Here is an 18,624-nt window from a genome sequence, read left to right as displayed (position 1 = left end):
CAGCATCAGTGAGCAGATGGACTAGGATGGACCGGGAGCAGGTCAGGGGACGAGCTGAGTTGGTCCATCAGGTGAGGGTTATTTGTAAATGTGCATCTGGCGGTGCCTCTCCCAGATAAGGCGACTGAAAAACTAGCTGTCCGTTCATATTTACAGAAGAAGGAACAGAGCAGACAGCCAGCGCCAGAGAACAAAGTGTCGTTTCTCGAGACGGCATTTCCAGGCTACAGCCATTTCACGGTGACCTTGAGAACAGAGCTAGCCTAGGAGCATCCGCGTGGGAAGATGAAAACCCTGCAAGGAGCAACCAGCTAGGAGGTGCATCAGCATGAAATCCATGTCTAGCCACAGGCACTGCACCCAGCGTCCCTCCTCCTTTCCTGAGCTCAGCTGGAAAACAGAATCTGCAAGAGCAAGAGAGCCAGTGCCTCCAGTCTTTGGGGAATGACCTGCCAAAAAGATGGGTCTTCTCTCCTGCCAACCCACCGTCCCGCTCTGTCCTGCCGCATTGGGACTCCTGCCATCTCTTTCCTTCTCTGGTGTGCTGAATCTGGGCTCCAGAGCAAGCTTTCCAACATGAAAAGCCGACCCATCACTCCCCCACTTCCAAGATTTCAACACCACGAGGCTCAGGGGCCAGAGCTGGAGTTTCTGAGACCCAGACTGGGGTTCACATCCAGTTCTGCCCTCTGTGCCTCGGTTTCCTCATCCATAAAATGGGAATGATCGCATCTACTACTGAGCATTGCAAGGTTTGTGCCAGTGAGCGTGCACAAACATTTAGGGCAGGGTCGTCTCTGCAGGAATCACCAATAAGCAGTGTCTGTTGTCATCACCTTTACGTAAAGTGTGGGGAATGACATCCTGGAGCATGCGGCGACTGACCAGCCTCCCAGGCTGCTCTCCATCCCCAGTTCCCCAGCCTTCATCACCCACACATGGTGCTGTTTCTCATCCACCTGTTCTGCTGGCTTTTGGCCTGGAGTCCCCTCTTGAGACACCAGCCCTTGTGGTGGGGTGGGATTCCGTTCTCATTTTTTCCTTGTCAGTCTAAGCAGCTCTCTTGTCTTTCTCATCATGATATGAGAACTGTGTTTATAGTCTTGTCTTTCCCACTAGACAGCAGAGGATTTGCGGGTCAGGTCTATGCCTTATCCATCTTTCTGTCACTAGTAGCGAGCACAGTATCTGGTGGAGAGTTGGGGGATCCATGCTTGTTGAATGACTATATGATCTGCCTTCCTGATTTTTTTAAGGTGAGGTAACAAGGACATGCAAAACCTCAAGCTCTCCCAGGAAGATGCTCGACTCCCTCACAGTCTCCGCCCACCCTCCCGTTTCCCACACCCGTCCCCGAATCTGTTTCAAGGAACAAATCCTGGCCTACATTCAAGACCAAGACTGTCAGTTAGTTCCGAGTAGATTTGTTGTGTCTGGAGCGTCTTTCTCCGAGATTGCTGGGAGAGATCTCACTATCAGATGATTATCGTTTCTAGGAATGGGTGAAAAAAGATCATCTCACAACTCTAAAGAAGAATGTTCTATGTTTCCAAAACAGTTCAGCTTGCTTTCTGATAACACATTCAAAGTGGAGGTGTTTAGAACTGTTATGCTGTTCTTCTCAAAAACAATGACGAGGTATGACTCCATCTAAAAGAACTGGGGAAATGGGAATGGAGTGGCCAGTGGGAAGAGGGCAGCCACGTGCAGCCCTGGGACCGCCTGGTCCCCCAGGGGGAGGGGCTGGGCCCCACGGAGGGGTGGCAGACTGACCTGGGCAGCAGCAGGTACTTCTCCTGGCTCTGCCCTCAGTTTTCCATCAGACCATGACCTTGGGCAAGTTTTTGGCTCTTCATCTAGTACATGCTCAGGGGTCAGGATGACTTTTGCTCAATAGTACAGCATGCCCGGAGTTCCCACCATGGCGCAGCGGTAATGAGCCCGACTAGTATCCACAAGGATGCAGGTTTGATCCATGGCCTCACTTAGTGGCTTAAGGATCCATCATTGCCATGAGCTTCCGTGTAGGTCAAAGATGAGGCTCAGATCCCATGTTGCTGTGGCCATGGCATAGCATGGCAGCATGGCAGCTGCATGGCAGCTGCAGCAGCATGGCAGCTGCAGCTCTGATTCAACCCCTTGCCTGGGAACTTCCACATGCCACAGGTGCAGCCTTAAAAAGCCAAAAAAAAAAAAAAGAAAGAAAGAAAGAAAGAAAGAGTACAGCAAGCCCAATTCCAGATTTCCTGAAGGAATCCGCCCTGTGAATTGGTTTTCATTAAGAGAGCTGTCAGCAACTGTGTGCTGTTAGGTGTGTGCACACATTCAGGTGAGTTGGAAGGAACCAAGTCAGCCCCTGGCAGGCACCAGAGCGGAGGCTGAGAGGTACAGCTTATAGAAACAAGGCTTTTTGTCTATACAGACAGCATTACGCTATTGTGACCAGATTCTTAAAAAGGTAGCTACAAAATTGTTTATAGAGAATTTTAAAAAACTTCTGGGTATGTTTGTTCCTCGGTTTCCTGTCTATGCTTCTAAACATAAAGCTTCATACAAGTGCAAATTCTAATCAATTAAACTGGATATGAGAGACTAACAAAGACATAACTGACATGTCACACTTCCTAGAAATATGCAATTCCCAATGTCTTTCACAATCTCTTTCAAATTCTGAAGAGAGGAGGGTTTCCAGGGCTCTGGTCAGGGATATTCATGCAGGAATAAAGAGCGAGGAATTCTCCCCAATAGGCAAGAACTATCCAAATGCACAGCTACAGATGCGGTGGGGCTTAAAACAAAGCAAAACCAAACCAGGAACCAGTCACTGCCTGCCTGAAAGCATGCTGCTTAAATTCCTTCTTACGTGCTTAATCACGGTCCTTGGAAACAGAGTGGACGTGTGGCTTTACTTCACCCGGGGGCCTCAGAACCACCGCTTCTCACTAATTGGTTGCAGTTGCTCCACTCCGGCTTTGGCTGCAAGCGGATGTGACACACGCACTAGTGTGATTGTGAGGCTGCTTACTGCCAGCGTGGGGACACCGGGACCCCAGGCCCCAAGCCCAGCTCAGGCCTTACCTTTTTTCAACTTCTTAAAAATATCACATTCGGCCTTGTTCCCAGGAGTCTATGCAAGGAAAGCAGGGTTGTGCAGCCTGATGGTAAGGGCATTGCTCTATTTCAAGAGGGCCCTGGAACATCAGCCACTCCTCAAGTATGTGGAACCCTGAATGGGTCCCAGAACCAACAGTGGTGACTCCTCTTTAACCAGTGGGCAGTGCCTCCTGAAGGTGACTGCGAGCTCAGCTCTGAGCTAATGCCCCGTGCAGTGGGAATATGAAAGCCTTGTTTTACATCTAGCCTTGAGGCTGAGGCTGAGGCTGATCCATACCTGTTTTCCTGGCACCCAGTACAGAAGCTAGCACAGAGCAGGGGCTACGCCTGTGTTTGCTAAGTGAGTGGAAGAGCCCCGAGGGTCCTGGGGCAGCAGCAGGCTGGCCGAGGCACTGAGGGGAGTTAGAGCCTTGGACTACACTGTGGTTTCTCGAGCAAGAAGGAAGTCTTTACCCAGATGCAGGAACCCTCCTGAGCGGCCCACCTGCCACCCGCCCTGTGGATTTGGGGCTCCAGGTTGCAACACCAGCTCCCACCTGCATTTCCAGCCACCCTACCTGCCTGCCCTGCAGACTTTGGACTCGCCATCCCCACACTGCAGGGGCAAAGGCCTTAAAATAAATCTTTCTCTTTACATGCATATCTCACTGGTATTTCTCTAGAGAGGCCAGACTAACAGGAACCACTGCAGGAATGCGCTCCAGGGCTCAGCCGTGGACCTGAGGACAGTTCAGAAGGGAAGGTCCCTTATCTGCCATCCTGGAGAAGGTCCCTGGGAGGCACCCTGGCCAGGACCCAGAGGCTGAGCCTGAGCCGACCTTGTGAGGTCAGAGCTCATGGCTCCCTAGGAATGATGCTCTCAACCAGCAGAGCCTGGGGACAGGGTGTTAGTCCCTGAAGGAGTTAAATTTATCATGTTGCAAACTCCTCTTTGGAGCTGACTCTTAATGGGCGTTGTCCTGTGGGGGTTCCCCTGCTGTCTTTCCTGTTCCTCCTGCTCCCCCATAATCCTGCCACATTATGCGTTCAGCAGCCAGCGGGCTGGATTCTCCCGCAAGTGAATTCTTAGACAGGGCAGCCAGATTGGCCGCTGGCCTCCCACTCCCCTAGCCCCCAGTTTCGGAGTCACCTCTGCTCTAAATCGCCCCAAAGGAGACCTCTGCTGGGATCCCAACCAGGCTCATTCTGTCCCAGAGAAGGAAAGTGACCTCAAATTCTCTAGAAACATCAGGCCCTCCTGGCAGGGGTGGGACGGTGGAAGGATGCTCAGAGCACTGGGCAGGGCTGGCGCTCAGGACCAGGTGGTGGCCGCGGGACCCACCTATCTCCTCGCCTAGGGATGAGTTGAGGATGGCACCGGCTGACGTGACCACGGCGCAGCTCCGGAGCCCGCGCGGTAGCAGCTGGCCGAGTGGCACGGCGGGGACCAGCGTGCGCCAGCCGAGCGCCGAGAAGGGCGGCTCGGTGCCATCCAGGGTGCGCACCCGCACGCGGCCCCGCAGCGCGCACAGCAGCTCCGCCCGGCTGCGCCCGGCCGCCCGGCGCCCCCGGAAGCGCACGCCATGCTTGTTGGCGCGCAGGTAGGCGCCCATGGCCTTCTGCAGGCGCGGGTGCAGCATCCTCGAGGACGCGTCTCCCTTCCAGAGCCGGCGCAGCAGAGCCCGGGACAGGGGCGAGTACAGCCGGTCCCCGTCCTCCTCAGGCACCACGCTCCTCCCCTGCCTCCGTGGCCGGCGCTTCGCCCGCCGCCCGCGGGCCTGATGCTCCAGCCGAATCCTCTCAGGCCAGCCCAGCTTTCCGGGGGAGAGGGGCCCCAACGTGTCCGAAGCGGCATCCTCCGCGGGGAAAGCGCTTTGAGATTTTCTCCCTTTCTGGGGCGAAAAGAACCCTTCATCTTCCAACCCGTCCTGGGCCCATGTCTGAGGGTCAGCCGGCCCCGAGTGCAGGGGGCCGGGCGGGTGTCCATGGAGCAGCCCCGTGCGTGCATCCGCACTCTCAGGTAGGCCCTCCGATGCACCCATGATGGCCCTCTGCCTCCCCTGCACGGGCAGGAGTCGCCTGGTCTCCAGGAAGGAGAAGGAGCTGGGCGCGGGCTCGGCAGGGTTGCTGTCGGTGAAGTAGATGAAAATCACCACGAAGAAGAGCCCCCAGGCAAATATCCCGCACAGCACCCCTTGTCTCCATTGCTTCAAGTGTGGTTTCATGGCAGGTCGGCGGGGTCAGCACCTAGTGTCCCAAGGCGGCGGGAGGCGGGATGGACCTGGAAAACAGCCAGGAGTTCGAGTTAGCCACGGGGAACAATGCTGGGGACCTTCTACCTCAGAGGGTCTTTGCGGAGGGTTAGGAAGGGGCGCAGTCATCTGGGGTTTCGGCTAAATTCAGGGGCCATGTCTCTCCGCCCTCCACTTCTGTAAGACACGGGGACCCACGGCCTTGGCTGAGGGTCTTGGGAGAGGGAGATGCCGTGGGTGTACCCCAGAAAACCTCTGGAGGTGCCTCAGTGATGTATCTGCTTTTCCACCCCAGGGCTGCTTGATCCCGGCCCATCCTGGGCACCCCTCCCTGCAGCTGGGTGAGTGAGGTGCAGAGCCCCGCCGGGGTGAAGCAAGGAGGAAGGACCCCTCCGATCACCAAAGGCTCAAAGCTCAGCTTCTGTCCGCCAGTCCTGCCAGCGTTTCTAAGGGAAACTTCCAGAAGGGCACCAATGGTCCTCAGTAAGTGACTGAGGCTCCGGGGGAGGCTGTGCTGGGCTGTGGACTTCAAAACAGCCCCTGGATAATCACCCTCCCCAGGAGCCTCTGATGGAATAAGGGGCGGATGGCAAACTCTGAAACGAGGCAGATTAGGGAAGAGCCTGATTCTAGGTGAGCTTCCAATGGGGTGAGGGGGAGGGAGGAGGCAGAGGTGTTCCAGGTAAGGAGAGAAGGACCCGCCTCTACTCAGTGTCCCCCTCTTCATTCATCCTATGGTGTTAGCTGGAGTAGCAGGTGCCCTGCTCAGGACCAAGGAAAACAATAATGTATCAATAAGAAGTGCGCCTAAGCTTCAGGAATGTCAGCAAAGCCCCCAAAAGGGGAAAATAGAAGGAATAATGTGTGAGCTATAGGAGCATTAGGCTGACTCTGAATAAGCACTGGCTGAGAGAATGATGTGAGTCCCTGTGTGTGTGTGTGTGTGTGGGGACGTGTGTGCTGAGGGTGGGAGCTGTGCATCTGCAGGTGGCACATCTGTGGGTTCATTGACAGGGTTGGAAGCAGTAGGAAAGACATTTGGAGGAAGCTTAACTGGGAAGCTGCCCCTTCTAGCCCTGGGGAGTCTTCGGGGCATAATGGGAAGTCTGGGCCACGGACTGTGTGAGAAGCAGGGAGGAGGGAAAGTCTCTGGGCCAGGGAGGAAAGTGGTTGCAGAAGCTTTCGGGGAAGGGGTGAGGAGGGGCAGGTGGGGCGCTGGGGAAGGAGGCAGCCAGGGAAGGGAGAACCTTAGAAAGCAGAGACTCGGGAAGGGAAGCCAGTTTGGCTGGGAGGCACTCACAGGGGGACCTCCTCCCCGGCGCGGGCTGACTGCCTCCAGGAAAACATGAGGGCATGTGACAGGCTGTAATACGGGGGCGGGGTTTTACTCAGATAAGAAATCAATCAGAGTGGGTGATACCCAGGTCCCTGAAGTCACCTGGGGAAGCTAGACACAGGTGGAAAAAAGATATGCCAAAGAGAAACCCACATGCTCTGTGGCCCTACAGGGGTTACAGGGATCAAGGGTCCTCTGGCCCTCATCCTATGGACAGGTGGCCTCTGACCAGCTACCAGGCCCAGATCCAGCAGCTTCCATATCCTGCCCTTAAAACGCTGAGGCTGGGGGAACTGGCCACCAGCAAAGTTGCCTCTCTAACCCGAGTCCCCCACACAGTGAGAAAGCCCAAGCTCGCCACGTGGGAAGGCTACGTGGACTGAGCTGTACAGTGGCCCCAGCCCTCCCCACCTTGGCCTTCAGTCCAGTGTAGCACTCAGATAATTCCAGCTCTGGCCAGCCTCTGGCTGCGGCCTCATGTGTGACCCCAAAGGAGAACCCAGCTAAGCACAGTCAACCCACAGAACCAGGAGTGGTAATGACGGATTACTGTTCTGAGTCACCAAGTTTCAAGGTGACATCTCACATCAGAAACGATCACTGGGAAGTTCCCGTTGTGGCACAGTGGAAACAAACCCAACTAGTATCCATGAGGATACAGGTTCAATCCCTGGCCTCGCTCAGTGGGTTAAGGATCCGGCACTACTGTGAGCTGTGGTGTAGGTTACAGACGAGGTTTGGATCCCGAGTTGCTGTGGCTGTGGTGTAGGCCAGCAGCTGTAGCTCCAACTCGATCCCTAGCCTGGGAACTTCCATACCAAATGTGGTGGGTTCAGCACTAAAAAGCAAAAAACAAAACAAAACAAAACAAAACAAAAAAACAAAAAAAAGAAAGAAAAGAAAAGAGGAATCAAGATGGCGGAGTAAGACATCATATTCACCCTTTTCCACAAACATGAAAAAACACATCTACATGTAAAACGATTTGCACAGAACATTTCCTGAACTCTGGCAGAAGAACTTAAACCTACAAAAAGGGCAAGAGACTCCTGACATAACTGGGTAAAACAAAAGAAAGAGAGAGAGGAAGAGAGAAGGAATCAGGACAGGACTAACATTCCTGAGAGGGAGCTGTGAAGGAGAAAAGGAACCCACACTCTGGGAAGCCACCTAACCCACTAGGAGATCAGCTGAGATGGAGGGACCTCAAAGTCGCCGAGAAAAGCACAGCAGCTGGACTGAAGAGGGCAAAGCAGAGTGAGAGCCGCACAGATTGTCTGCACCACTGACCTGGATGCCACCGCCTGAGACGCTCGGCTGGAGGCTGGGCTCTGAGACTCAGGCTCTGGAGGTCAGTTCCAGGGAGAGGACTAGGGTTGGCTGTGTGGGGACAGCCTGAGGGCTAAGGAGCAGTGTGCTACAGGCTGGAGAGTGGAATGCCATGGCAGAGGGAACCTGGGAGAAGGTCTGGGCCCGCAGGAGAAGCAAGGCGCCATTGTTGGGGAGGGCGAGAGGAGGAGGGGGGACCACCACAGGAATCTCTTTGCACACACGTGGGCTCTCAGAGGGTGGGGTGCCTCCAGCACAGGCTACGGGTGTTGAGAAGCCACTTGCTCATGCTACAGGAGACCGGGTACTTCTTGTGTGGGCTATGGGTATCTGGGCACCTCTTGTGTGGGCTATGGGTATCTGGGCACCTCTTGTGTGGGCTAAGGGCAGCAGGGGGCTGAGTGCACATGGTGCCACTTGTGTGATCTACAGGTGTTCAGGGACAGACCAAAGCAGTCATCTCAGAAACCAGAGGGAGGCGTGGCCTGCTACCACTAGGGCTCTGTGAACAGGCTCCACCTGTGACCCCAGGCACCTCAGAGGTTGGCAAAAAAGAGGGCCCTGCAACTGAGCACCACCCGTTGTTGCTCTCACTCCCCTGGGAACACACCCACCCTGCTGCTACCACTAGCAAGTGCTCCAGGCAGTGCCCAGACGCTTGATCACTGTCCCTTCCCAAGACCCTGCAACTAGGAGCAACTGGTGTAGCACCTCCTGTGTGGGATAAAGTGGGTGAAACAGGTGCTTCTTGCATGGTCTACAGGTGGCAGGGGCAAACCACGCAGTTATTGCTGACTCCAGAGGTGGGGGTGGCCTGCCACCACTAGGGGTCTGTGACCAGGCACCACTTGCGGCCCCAGTCACCTCAGAGGGCACCACAGAGGAGGGTACTGTGACTGAACACCACCTGTTGTTGCTCTCACTCTTCTGGGAACACACCCTCCCAACTGCTGATGTTACCAAACGCTCCAGGCAGCATCCACACAGGCTTGATCACTGTCACTTCCCAGGACCCTGCAACTAGGAGCAGCAGGGCAGCACCTCCTTTGTGGGCTAAGCAAGAAAGGAGGCTTCTTGCATGGTCTGCAGGTGATGGGGACAAACCACTGCAGTTATCTCTGACTCCAGAAGTGTGTGGCCTGCTACCAACAGGGGTCCTTGAACAGGCACCACCTGTGGCCCCAATCACCTCAGAGGGCACCACAGAGAAGAGCATTGTGGTCAAACACCACCTGTTGTTGTTCTCACTCCCCTGGGAGCTCACACACCCTGGTGCTGCCACTGCCAAATGCCCTGGGCACCTCATAAATCTGCCTAAGGCTCATTACCACTTCCCAGGGCCCTGAAACTAGGAGTAGCCTGCTCCACCTTCCTGAGGTCCTTGATGCTGTTAAGAGCCCAACAACCAGGCACTGACTACTAGCCCCACATTCAGCATCCCGAGGATAACAGCCTGCTCACACTGAAGAAAGAGAAAGCAAATAGCCAAACTCCTGTGCCAAAAATAAATAGTACCCCCCACAAAATACAAACACACAGAAAAAGAAAAACATAAGCAAGATGAAGAAGCTCAGGCACCATTCCCAGTTAAAAGAACAGGAGAATTCATCTGAAGCAGCAAGCAATGAAACAGTCCTCTGCAGTCTGATGGACACTGAGCTCAAAAGGGAGGTGGTGAAAATATTGAAGGAATCAAGGCTGGATATCAAGGAATTAAGAGAAGATATAAGCAGTAATGCAGATTACTTTAGAAAGGAACTAGAAAAATTAGAAAATTCATTTGCAGAGATGCAAACTGAACTAAAGGCATTAAAGAGCAGAATGAATAATGCAGAGGAATGAATTAGTGACTTGGAAGATAGAATAAGGGAAATCACCCAATTAGGACAGGAGACAGAAAACCAAATGAAAAAACACGAAAGTGATATAAGAGATCTGTGGGATACTATAAAGCAGGCCAATCTATGCATAATAGGCATTCCAGAAGGAGAAGAAGAAGAAAAGGGAGTTGAAAAGATATTTACAGAAATTATGCCTGAAAACTTTCCAAATCTAGAGGAAACAGATATCAAGATACAGGAAGCAGAGGGCCCCAAACAAGTTGAACCCAAACAGACCCATGCCAAGACATAGTATAATAAAGATGGCAAAAGTTAAAGATAAAGAGAGGATTCTAAAGGCAGCAAGAGAAAAACAAAGTATTAATTATAAGGGAACCCCCATAAGGCTATCATCTGATTTCTCTACAGAATCATTTCAGGCCAGAAGAGAGTGGCAAGATGTATTCAAAGTTCTAAAAGGAAAAAATTTGCCTAGAATACTCTACCCAGCAATAATATCATTTAAAACAAAAGGGGAAATAAAGAATTTCTCCAACAAACAAAAGCTAAAAGAGTACAGTAATACTAAACCCATTCTAAAAGAAATACTGAAAGCGCTTCTCTAAATAAAAAAAGAAGAAGAAATAGGATGGAGGAAATCACAATTGAAAGCAATCACTTCAACAGCCAGCATACAGATCTAAAAAGGGGGGGAAAAGACTATAAAAGTGACAATAAACACAAGGAACAGTAAAAGGACAAACACGAAGATGTTAAAAATGGACTTCAAATCATAAAATGTGGGGAAGGAAAGTGAGAAAATCTAGACTCTTTTTTTTAATTTTAATAATGTATTTGAGCCTACATGACTATCAGGCTAAAGCAGGCAGATATAGGAAGGGGTTAACATACTTAAAAAACTGGGTAACCACAAATCAAAACCAAACATTACATTCACAAAAACCGAAAAGAAAAGTACTCAAGCATAAAACAAGTGGAAATCATCCAACCAAAAAAAAAAAAAGAAAGGAACAAAGGAGAAACATAGGATCAACCGAAAAACAAGGTTTAAAATGGCAATAAATACATATTTATCAATAATTACCTTAAATGTCAATGGACTGAATACTCCAATCAAAAGACACAGAGTGGCAGCTTGGATAAAAAGGCAAAAACCTACCATCTGCTGTCTACAAGAGACTCACCTTAGGGCAAAGGACACACATAGATTGAACGTGAGGGGATGGGAAAGATATTTCATCCCTGTGGCCAAGACAGGAAAGCAGGAGTTGCAATACTCCTATCAGAAAGAATAGACTTTAAAATGAAGGCCACAAAGAAAGACACAGAAGGACACTATTTAACGGTAAAAGGATCAATTCAAAGAAAGGATATTATAATTGTCAATATATATGCCCCTAATATAGGAGCACCCAGATGCCTCCAACAAATACTAACAGACATAAAAGGAGAAATGGATGGGAATACAATCATAGTAGGAGACTTTAACACCCCACTCACATCAATGGACAGATTCTCTAAACAGAAAATCATTAAGGCAACAGAGATCCTAAATGCCACAATAGACTTAAAGACTTAAAGCCTTAGTTGACATTTTCAGGACATTACATCCAAAAAAAAAAAAATCAGAATATACATTCTTCTCAATGCACATGGAACATTCTCAAGGATTGATCAGATACTGGGGCACAAAACTAACCTCAACAAATTGAAGAGTATAGAAATTATTTCAAGTAACTTCTCTGACCACAGTGGCATGAAAGGAGAAATCAACCACAGGAAAAGAAATGAGAAAAAACTAACTACATGGAGACTGAACAACATGCTACTAAAAAACCAATGGGTCAACATGGAAATTAAGAAGGAACTTAAAAAATACCTTGAGACAAATAATAATGAAGACACAATCATCCAAAATCTAAGGGATGCTGCAAAAGCAGTGCTTAGGGGGATATAGGCCTTCCTCAAAAAAAGAGAAAAATCTCAAGCTGACAACTTAACCCACCACCTAAATGAATTAGAAAAAAAGCAAACAAAACCTAAAGTCAGCAGAAGGAGGGAAATCATGAAGATCAGAGAGGAAATCAATAAAATAGAGATTCAAAAAACAAAAGAAAAAAAATCCATAAAACCAAGAGCTGGTTCTTTGAAAAGGTAAACAAAATTGACAAACTTCTGTCCAGACTCACCAAGAAAAGGAGAGAAAAAAACCCAAATAAACAAAATAAGAAATGAAAAAGGAGAAATCACAATGGATACTGCAGAAATACAAAAAAAAAAAAAAAACCCCACAAAAAATCCAAAAACATAAGAGATAACTATGAACAATTTTATGCCATCAAATTTGACAATGCAGAAGAAATGGACAACTTTCGAGAGACTTACAGCCTGCCAAAACTGAACCAAGAAGAAACAGATTAACTACAATGAGACACCAACATCAAATGCTTTCACTGACATGTGGAATCTGAAAAAAGGACAGACTGAACTTCTTTGCAGAACAGATGCTGACTCACAGACATTGAAAAACTTATGGTCTCCGGAGGAGACAGTTTGGGGGGTGGGGAGATGTGCCTGGGCTGTGGGATGGAAATCCTGTGAAATCAAATTGTTATGATCATTATACAACTACAGATGTGATAAATTCATTTGAGGAATAAAAAAAGTGGAAAAAAATAAAAATTCAAATATTGTAAAAAAAAATAAACAGACCAATCACTAGAAATGAAATTGAATATGTAATAAAACCACTCCCTAAAAGTAAAAGTCCGGGACCAGATGGCTTCACAGGCAAATTCTACTAAACACACAAAGAGGAACTTATACCCATTCTCCTTAAACTTTTACAAAAGGTTGAAGAAGAAGGAACACTCCCAAAGACATTCTATGATGCCACCATCACCCTAATACCAAAACCAGAAAAAGATACTACCAAAAAAGAAAATTATAGGCCAGTATCTTTGATGAATAGAGACGTGAAAATTCTCAGCAAAATTTTAGCCAACCCAATCCAACAACATATAAAAAAAAATTGATACACCATGACCAAGTGGGATTTATCCCAGGTGTCAAGGGTGATTCAACATATGCAAATCAATCAACGTCATACACATTAACAAAAAAAAAGTAAAAAACCACATAATCATTTGACAAAGCATTTGACAAAGTCTAACATCCATTCATGATAAAAACTCTTACCAAAGTGGGTAAGAGGGAACATACCTTAACATAATAAAAGCCATTTATGACAAACCCACAGCAAATATAATAGTCAATGGAGAAAAGCTGAAAGCCTTCCCACTAAAATCTGGAGCAAGACAAGGATGTCCACTCTCACCACTTTTATTCAACATAATATTACAAGTCCTAGCCACAGCAATCAGACAAACAAAAGAAATAAAAGGCATCCAAGTTGGAAGTGAAGAGGTAAAACTGTCACTGTATGCAGATGACATGATACTATATATAGAACACCCTAAGGACTCAACCCCAAAACTCCTTGAACTAATCAATGAATTCAGCAAAGTAGCAGGATACAAGACTAACATGCAGAAATTGGTCGCATTTCTGTATACTAACAATGAAATATTAGAAAAGGAATAAAATATACAATATCTTTTAATATTGCCCCCCCCAAAATTAAATACCTTGGAATAAATCTGACCAAGGAGGTGAAAGACTTATATGCTGAGAACTCTCAAACATTAATCAATGAAATTAAAGAGGATTCAAAGAAATGGAAAGCTATCCCATGCTCCCGGGTTGGAAAAATTAACATTGCACAAATGGCCATACTACCCAAAGCAATCTACAAATTCAATGCAACAGCAACATGAATGGAACTAGAGACTGATACTAAGTGAAGTCAGTCAGAAGGAGAAAGACAAATATCATATGATATCACCTATATCTGGAATCTAAAATATGGCACAAATAAACCTTTCCACAGAAAAAAAACTCATGGACTTGGAGAACAGACTTGGGGTTGCCAAGGGGGGTGGGGGTGGGATGGACTGTGAATCTGGGGTTAATAGATGCAAACTATTGCCTTTGGAATGGATAAGCAATGAGATCCTGTTGTCTAGCACTGGAAATGCTATCTATTCACTTATGATGAAGCATGATAGAGGATAATGTGAGAAAAAGAATGTATATATGTATGTGCGACTGGGTCACCTTGCTGTATAGGAGAAAACTGACAGAACACTGTAAACCAGCTATGATGGTAAAAGTAAAAAAGTCACTTAAAGAAAAGAAAAGAAGCGATCATTGGAGCAAGCTCTGATAAAAATGCCAAGCGACAAGTGCCCAGAATGCTTCTGAAAGTCCTGTATCCTTGAGACAGGAGCCTGGCCTCTCAGAGGGATGACGTGTGTAAATTGTGGCTTCTTAAAAAGCATTTGCTTGGCCTTGTATTCACATGCAAATGAAGCTCTGGGTTTCTTTTACAGTCGTCTGTCAAACACATATACAGAACACGCTCTCCCCAAGCCAGAAACACTGATGCCAAGAAAGGAACATACAGGAAATAATGCTGCATCAATTCGTCTTCTGCCAGACCGTGTGCTCACTTCCCACATTTCCTGGATCATCTCACTTGGTCTTCCCATGGAAATACGGCTCTACCCATTTTCTAGGTGCAGCGGCTGAAGCCCAGAGAGGTTAAGTAACTTTCTCAAAGCCACAAAGAAAGCAAGCAGCAGATAACACAGAAAAGCCCATTTGCTCACACTTTTAGCACTAAGTTCTGATTCCATCTGATGGGATCGAATGAGGCTCTCGACTCTAAATATCCTTTCTTACACAGTCTGTGGCAAAGGATCATTTCCCCTAAATTGTCACAATCTCAGTACTTTCCTATTTCCATTCCTGAATGTCTCATCCATGTCCCCGTGCTCACCACCAAGTTCTGTCCCCATCTTATCAGGGACACCCAAAGAGCTGTGTGTGGACGTGTACTGCCCAGGGACCACGCTTTGGGCAGGTGCTGCTAAATGATTTTTTTAAACCTATCCGCTCAGGAGACAGTGCTTCAAACTGTGAAGCCCAGCCTAAAGATCTAAAAGTGTTTCCAGGATTTCCACTTTCCTATTGGAAATCACAGAATTACCCCTAACAACAGTTATTCTGCTTCCCTCCAGCTGAGAGCAGGACCATAGGGTTCTGACACCAGCCACCGCGGTTAGCACGGCAACCCCCCCAAGGGGACTCGGTCTGGAGAGGCTGCCCCCACTTCAGACCCCAGCCTGAATGAAGCAGGACTCCCAGGCCACCCACCCCTCTGATGGTCCGGCTACAACCTGGGGGTTCCCACGCCGCCACTCAGGTTTGATAATTTGCTAAAATGACTTGCAGGACACAGGAAAGCCCTGAACTAGAGGTCACAGGTTTTCTGGAAGGGATACAGAGTTGGAGGTGGCCGGAGGGTCCCAAATGCAGAGAGTCCATGTCACCATCCTCCTGGGGTTGGGGGAACGTCACTCTCTCAGGGCATGGAGGCCTTTACCAACCACGAAGCTCCACTGAGCCATGGTCTCCAGTTTTGGTGGGTCTCATTAGATGACATCACTGATGGACTCTTGGGCTTGGGACCAAACTCAATATTCCATCTCCCCTGCCACACCCTCCCGGCCTCCAGGTCAGGCTGGCCCAAAGCACCCCCCACCCCAATCACAGCTCCTCCTGGAGACTGGATCCCATTCTGGGAGGCCACCCAGAGTCAACTCATTAGCATAACAAAGACACTCTGAGAACTCAGGAAATTCCACAGGTTTTAGAAGCTCCAGGGCCAGAAGGAGGACAAAGACCAAATTATGGTACCGAAGGAAGGCTGCAGTGGCTGATTTAAAAGGCAGCCTGTCTGCTTCTGGCTGGAAATGTTCCTTTCCTTGTTGTTGGCACTGAGAACAGTCTGAGGGCTACTGAAGGACGCGGAACAGAGGTCTCCTACTTTAGCATTTGCTTGAGAGACTGTTTTTATTTTTTATTTTTCTGCTTTTTAGGGCCACACCGCAGCATACGGAGGTGCCCAGGCTAGAGGTCAAATCAGAGCTACAGCTGTCGGCCTACACCACAGCCACAGCAATGCCAGATTTGAGGCGAGTCTGTAACCTTTCACCACAGCTCATGGCAATGCTGGATCCCTAACCCACTGAGAAAGGCCAGGGATTGAGCTCTCGTCCTCATGGATACTTGCTGGGCTCATTACCGCTGACCCACAGCGGGAACTTGGAGAGACTGTTTTTAATGCCCCAAATCAAAGGGCTGGGGTGGGTGAATCCTTGATCTGGGGAGGGGCCTGCAGCTTGGAGCTGAGGGTCAGGGTCCCCCCACGCCAGGTGCTGTCCCCCCCCCCCCCCAACTGCCTCCACTTAGCAGTCTAGAGGCTGCAGGAAATGAACCTGGAGAGGAACCTCCCACACTGCAGGGCAGAACTCAGAGCATCAGACACACAGTCTCCCTCCCAGGGGCGCCCAGCTCCCACCTAGCCAAGGAGTCTCGAAGCCCTTTCCTTCATGAGGAGATGAGAAATGTGAGGAAGATAATTAGGGAGGTCCAGGGACTCAAAGAGAGAAAGAGAGTGTTCCCGTTGTGGCTCAGCGGTGCCAAACTCGACCAGTATCCATGAAGACACAGGTTCGATCCCTGGCCTCGCTCAGTGGGTTAAGTATCTGGCATTGCTGTGGCTGTGGTGTAGGTTGGCAGCTGCAGCTGCAGCTTCGATTCAACCCCTAGCCTGGGAACTTCCATATGTTGCAGGTGTGGCCCTGAAGATAAAAGAAGAAAAGAAAAACGAGAGGAAGGGAAAGCCCAGAGAATGGACGGGGCTGCGAGGGGCCAGGACCCTGGAGGAAACGGTACCCTCCTGCCCCCCCGCCCCAAGTGCTGGGAGGTGTTCAGGGTGGGGTTTGTGAGGCCTCTGCTGAGCCAGGACCAGCATCACTCCTCGCAGGACCACTTCTCGTCAGGTGAGACTTTGTGCCCTGATGCTCAGTAATAGTAGAAAGGCGTGGGCTGGCTGCCTCTGTTCTTGGTGAGCCTTCAGCCGTTAATAACCCAAAGCCCTCCTTGCATCCTCTGATACGGCAAACCCCTGTTCCCCATTAAGGGAACATTCTCCAAAATGATGAACTCTCAAGGCTGCACACATCCTCTGCTGGCAAAATGCTACAGAAGTCATTACATGGATTGTGGCCCCTGTCATCGGCAGAGCTGCAAAAATCCAGGACACAGAGAGGTGGAGGATGGGCTCAAAGTCATAGCTGTGGACCAGCCTCTGCCTTCCTATATGGCCTAATAGGAAGAAATGTTGGATAAGTACATTTTTTCCCCCTAGTATAGCACATCTGAAATACCACAAGCCGACACTCCCCACTCCATCTCATCATCAGCGTGATCCACATCAGGCAGCTATAAATAGAGGCCATCAGGCAAATCACTGGTCCCCAGGCGAGGTGAAAAGGGGCTTCCCAACCACAGGTTCACGCCAGCCTCACCGGGATGGTTTCAGTAACAGAGGCTGTGGAGGTCCTGCCCCGTCCCTGGGAGGAGGTCTGGCATAAGCGCTGGCTGGGCATGTGGCTTTCTCTTCTCTCCCACAGCAATGATCCCAACATCGCTGCCTGGCAGTGCTAGGGCGTCAACTCCAAGGGCATGTTCTCTGCCTGTTTCCACTCATTCCACCCCCCGCCCCCCACCCCATTTCCTACCTTTCCCTCACTCTCTGACTCCTTTCTAGCCAAGCCTCCAGGAAACATGAAGGCAATGGTACAGACAAAACAATGATTCCACTGCTAGAAATACTTTTCTTTTTTTCTTTTTAGGTCCGCACCCGCAGCATATGGAAGTTGCCAGGCTAGGGATCCAATCAGAGCCACAGCTGCCAGCCTACACCACAGCCACAGTGCAGGATCCGAGCCCCATCTGCAACCTACACCACAGCTCACGGCAACACTGGATCCTTAACCCCCTGAGTGAGGCCAGGGATAGAACCTGCATCTTCATGGATGCTAGTCAGGTTTGTTACCACTGAGCCATGAAGTGAACTCCTAGAAATGCTTGGAAACTCTGGTGCTCACGCCCTCGATACTAATTCTCAAAGAAATGATAATTAGTGGGGGGTTTTTTTGCTTCTTTTTTTTTTTTGCTTTTTAGGGTCACACATGTGGCATATGGAAGTTCCTAGGCTAGGGGTTGAAACAGAGCTGCAACTGCAGGCGTACACCACAGCCACAGCCATGCGGGATCTGAGCCACGTCTTCGACCTACACCAGAGCTCATGGCAATACTGGATCCTTAACCCACTAAGCGAGACCAGGGATTGAACCCGTGTCCTTATGGGTACTAGTTTGGGTTCATTTCCACTGAGACACAACAGGAACTCCCACAAAAGCCTTCAAGTCATTCAAAAAGAAATCACATTTTCCCAAAAGGCACAGTTTGTTTTTTTATTTTTATTTTTTAAAATGATTTTTATTTTTCCATTATAGTTGGTTTACAGTGTTCTGTCAATTTTCTACTGTACAGCAAAGTGCCCCAGTCCCACATACATATATACATTCTTTTTCTCACATTATCCTCCATCCTGCTCCATCATAAGTGACTAGATAGAGTTCCCAGTGCTAGACAGCAGGAGCCCATTGCTTATCCATTCCAAAGGCAATAGTTTGCATCTATTAACCCCAGATTCATAGTCCATCCCACTCCCTCCCCCTCCCCCTTGGCAACCCCAAGTCTGTTCTCCAAGTCATGAGTTTCTTTTCTGTGGAAAGGT

At 49.2% G+C, this 18,624-nt stretch overlaps 1 protein-coding gene across 1 annotated transcript in view; it reads right to left on the bottom strand.

The window, feature by feature from the left end:
• ST6GAL2 (ST6 beta-galactoside alpha-2,6-sialyltransferase 2) overlaps positions 1 to 18,624 on the bottom strand; it is a 71,077-nt gene that overhangs the window by 26,080 nt on the left and 26,373 nt on the right. Inside the window, exon 2 of the mRNA XM_047781305.1 lies at positions 4,436 to 5,374. Coding sequence (XP_047637261.1) covers positions 4,436 to 5,318 — 883 coding nt within the window. The 5' untranslated portion in view covers positions 5,319 to 5,374. The remainder of the gene's footprint in view (positions 1 to 4,435; positions 5,375 to 18,624) is intronic.

This window comes from Phacochoerus africanus, chromosome 5 (assembly GCF_016906955.1).
Source record: "Phacochoerus africanus isolate WHEZ1 chromosome 5, ROS_Pafr_v1, whole genome shotgun sequence".
NCBI lineage: Eukaryota > Metazoa > Chordata > Mammalia > Artiodactyla > Suidae > Phacochoerus > Phacochoerus africanus.
Note: the sequence above shows the minus strand (reverse complement) of the source record. Positions and strands in the feature narration are given on the sequence as shown.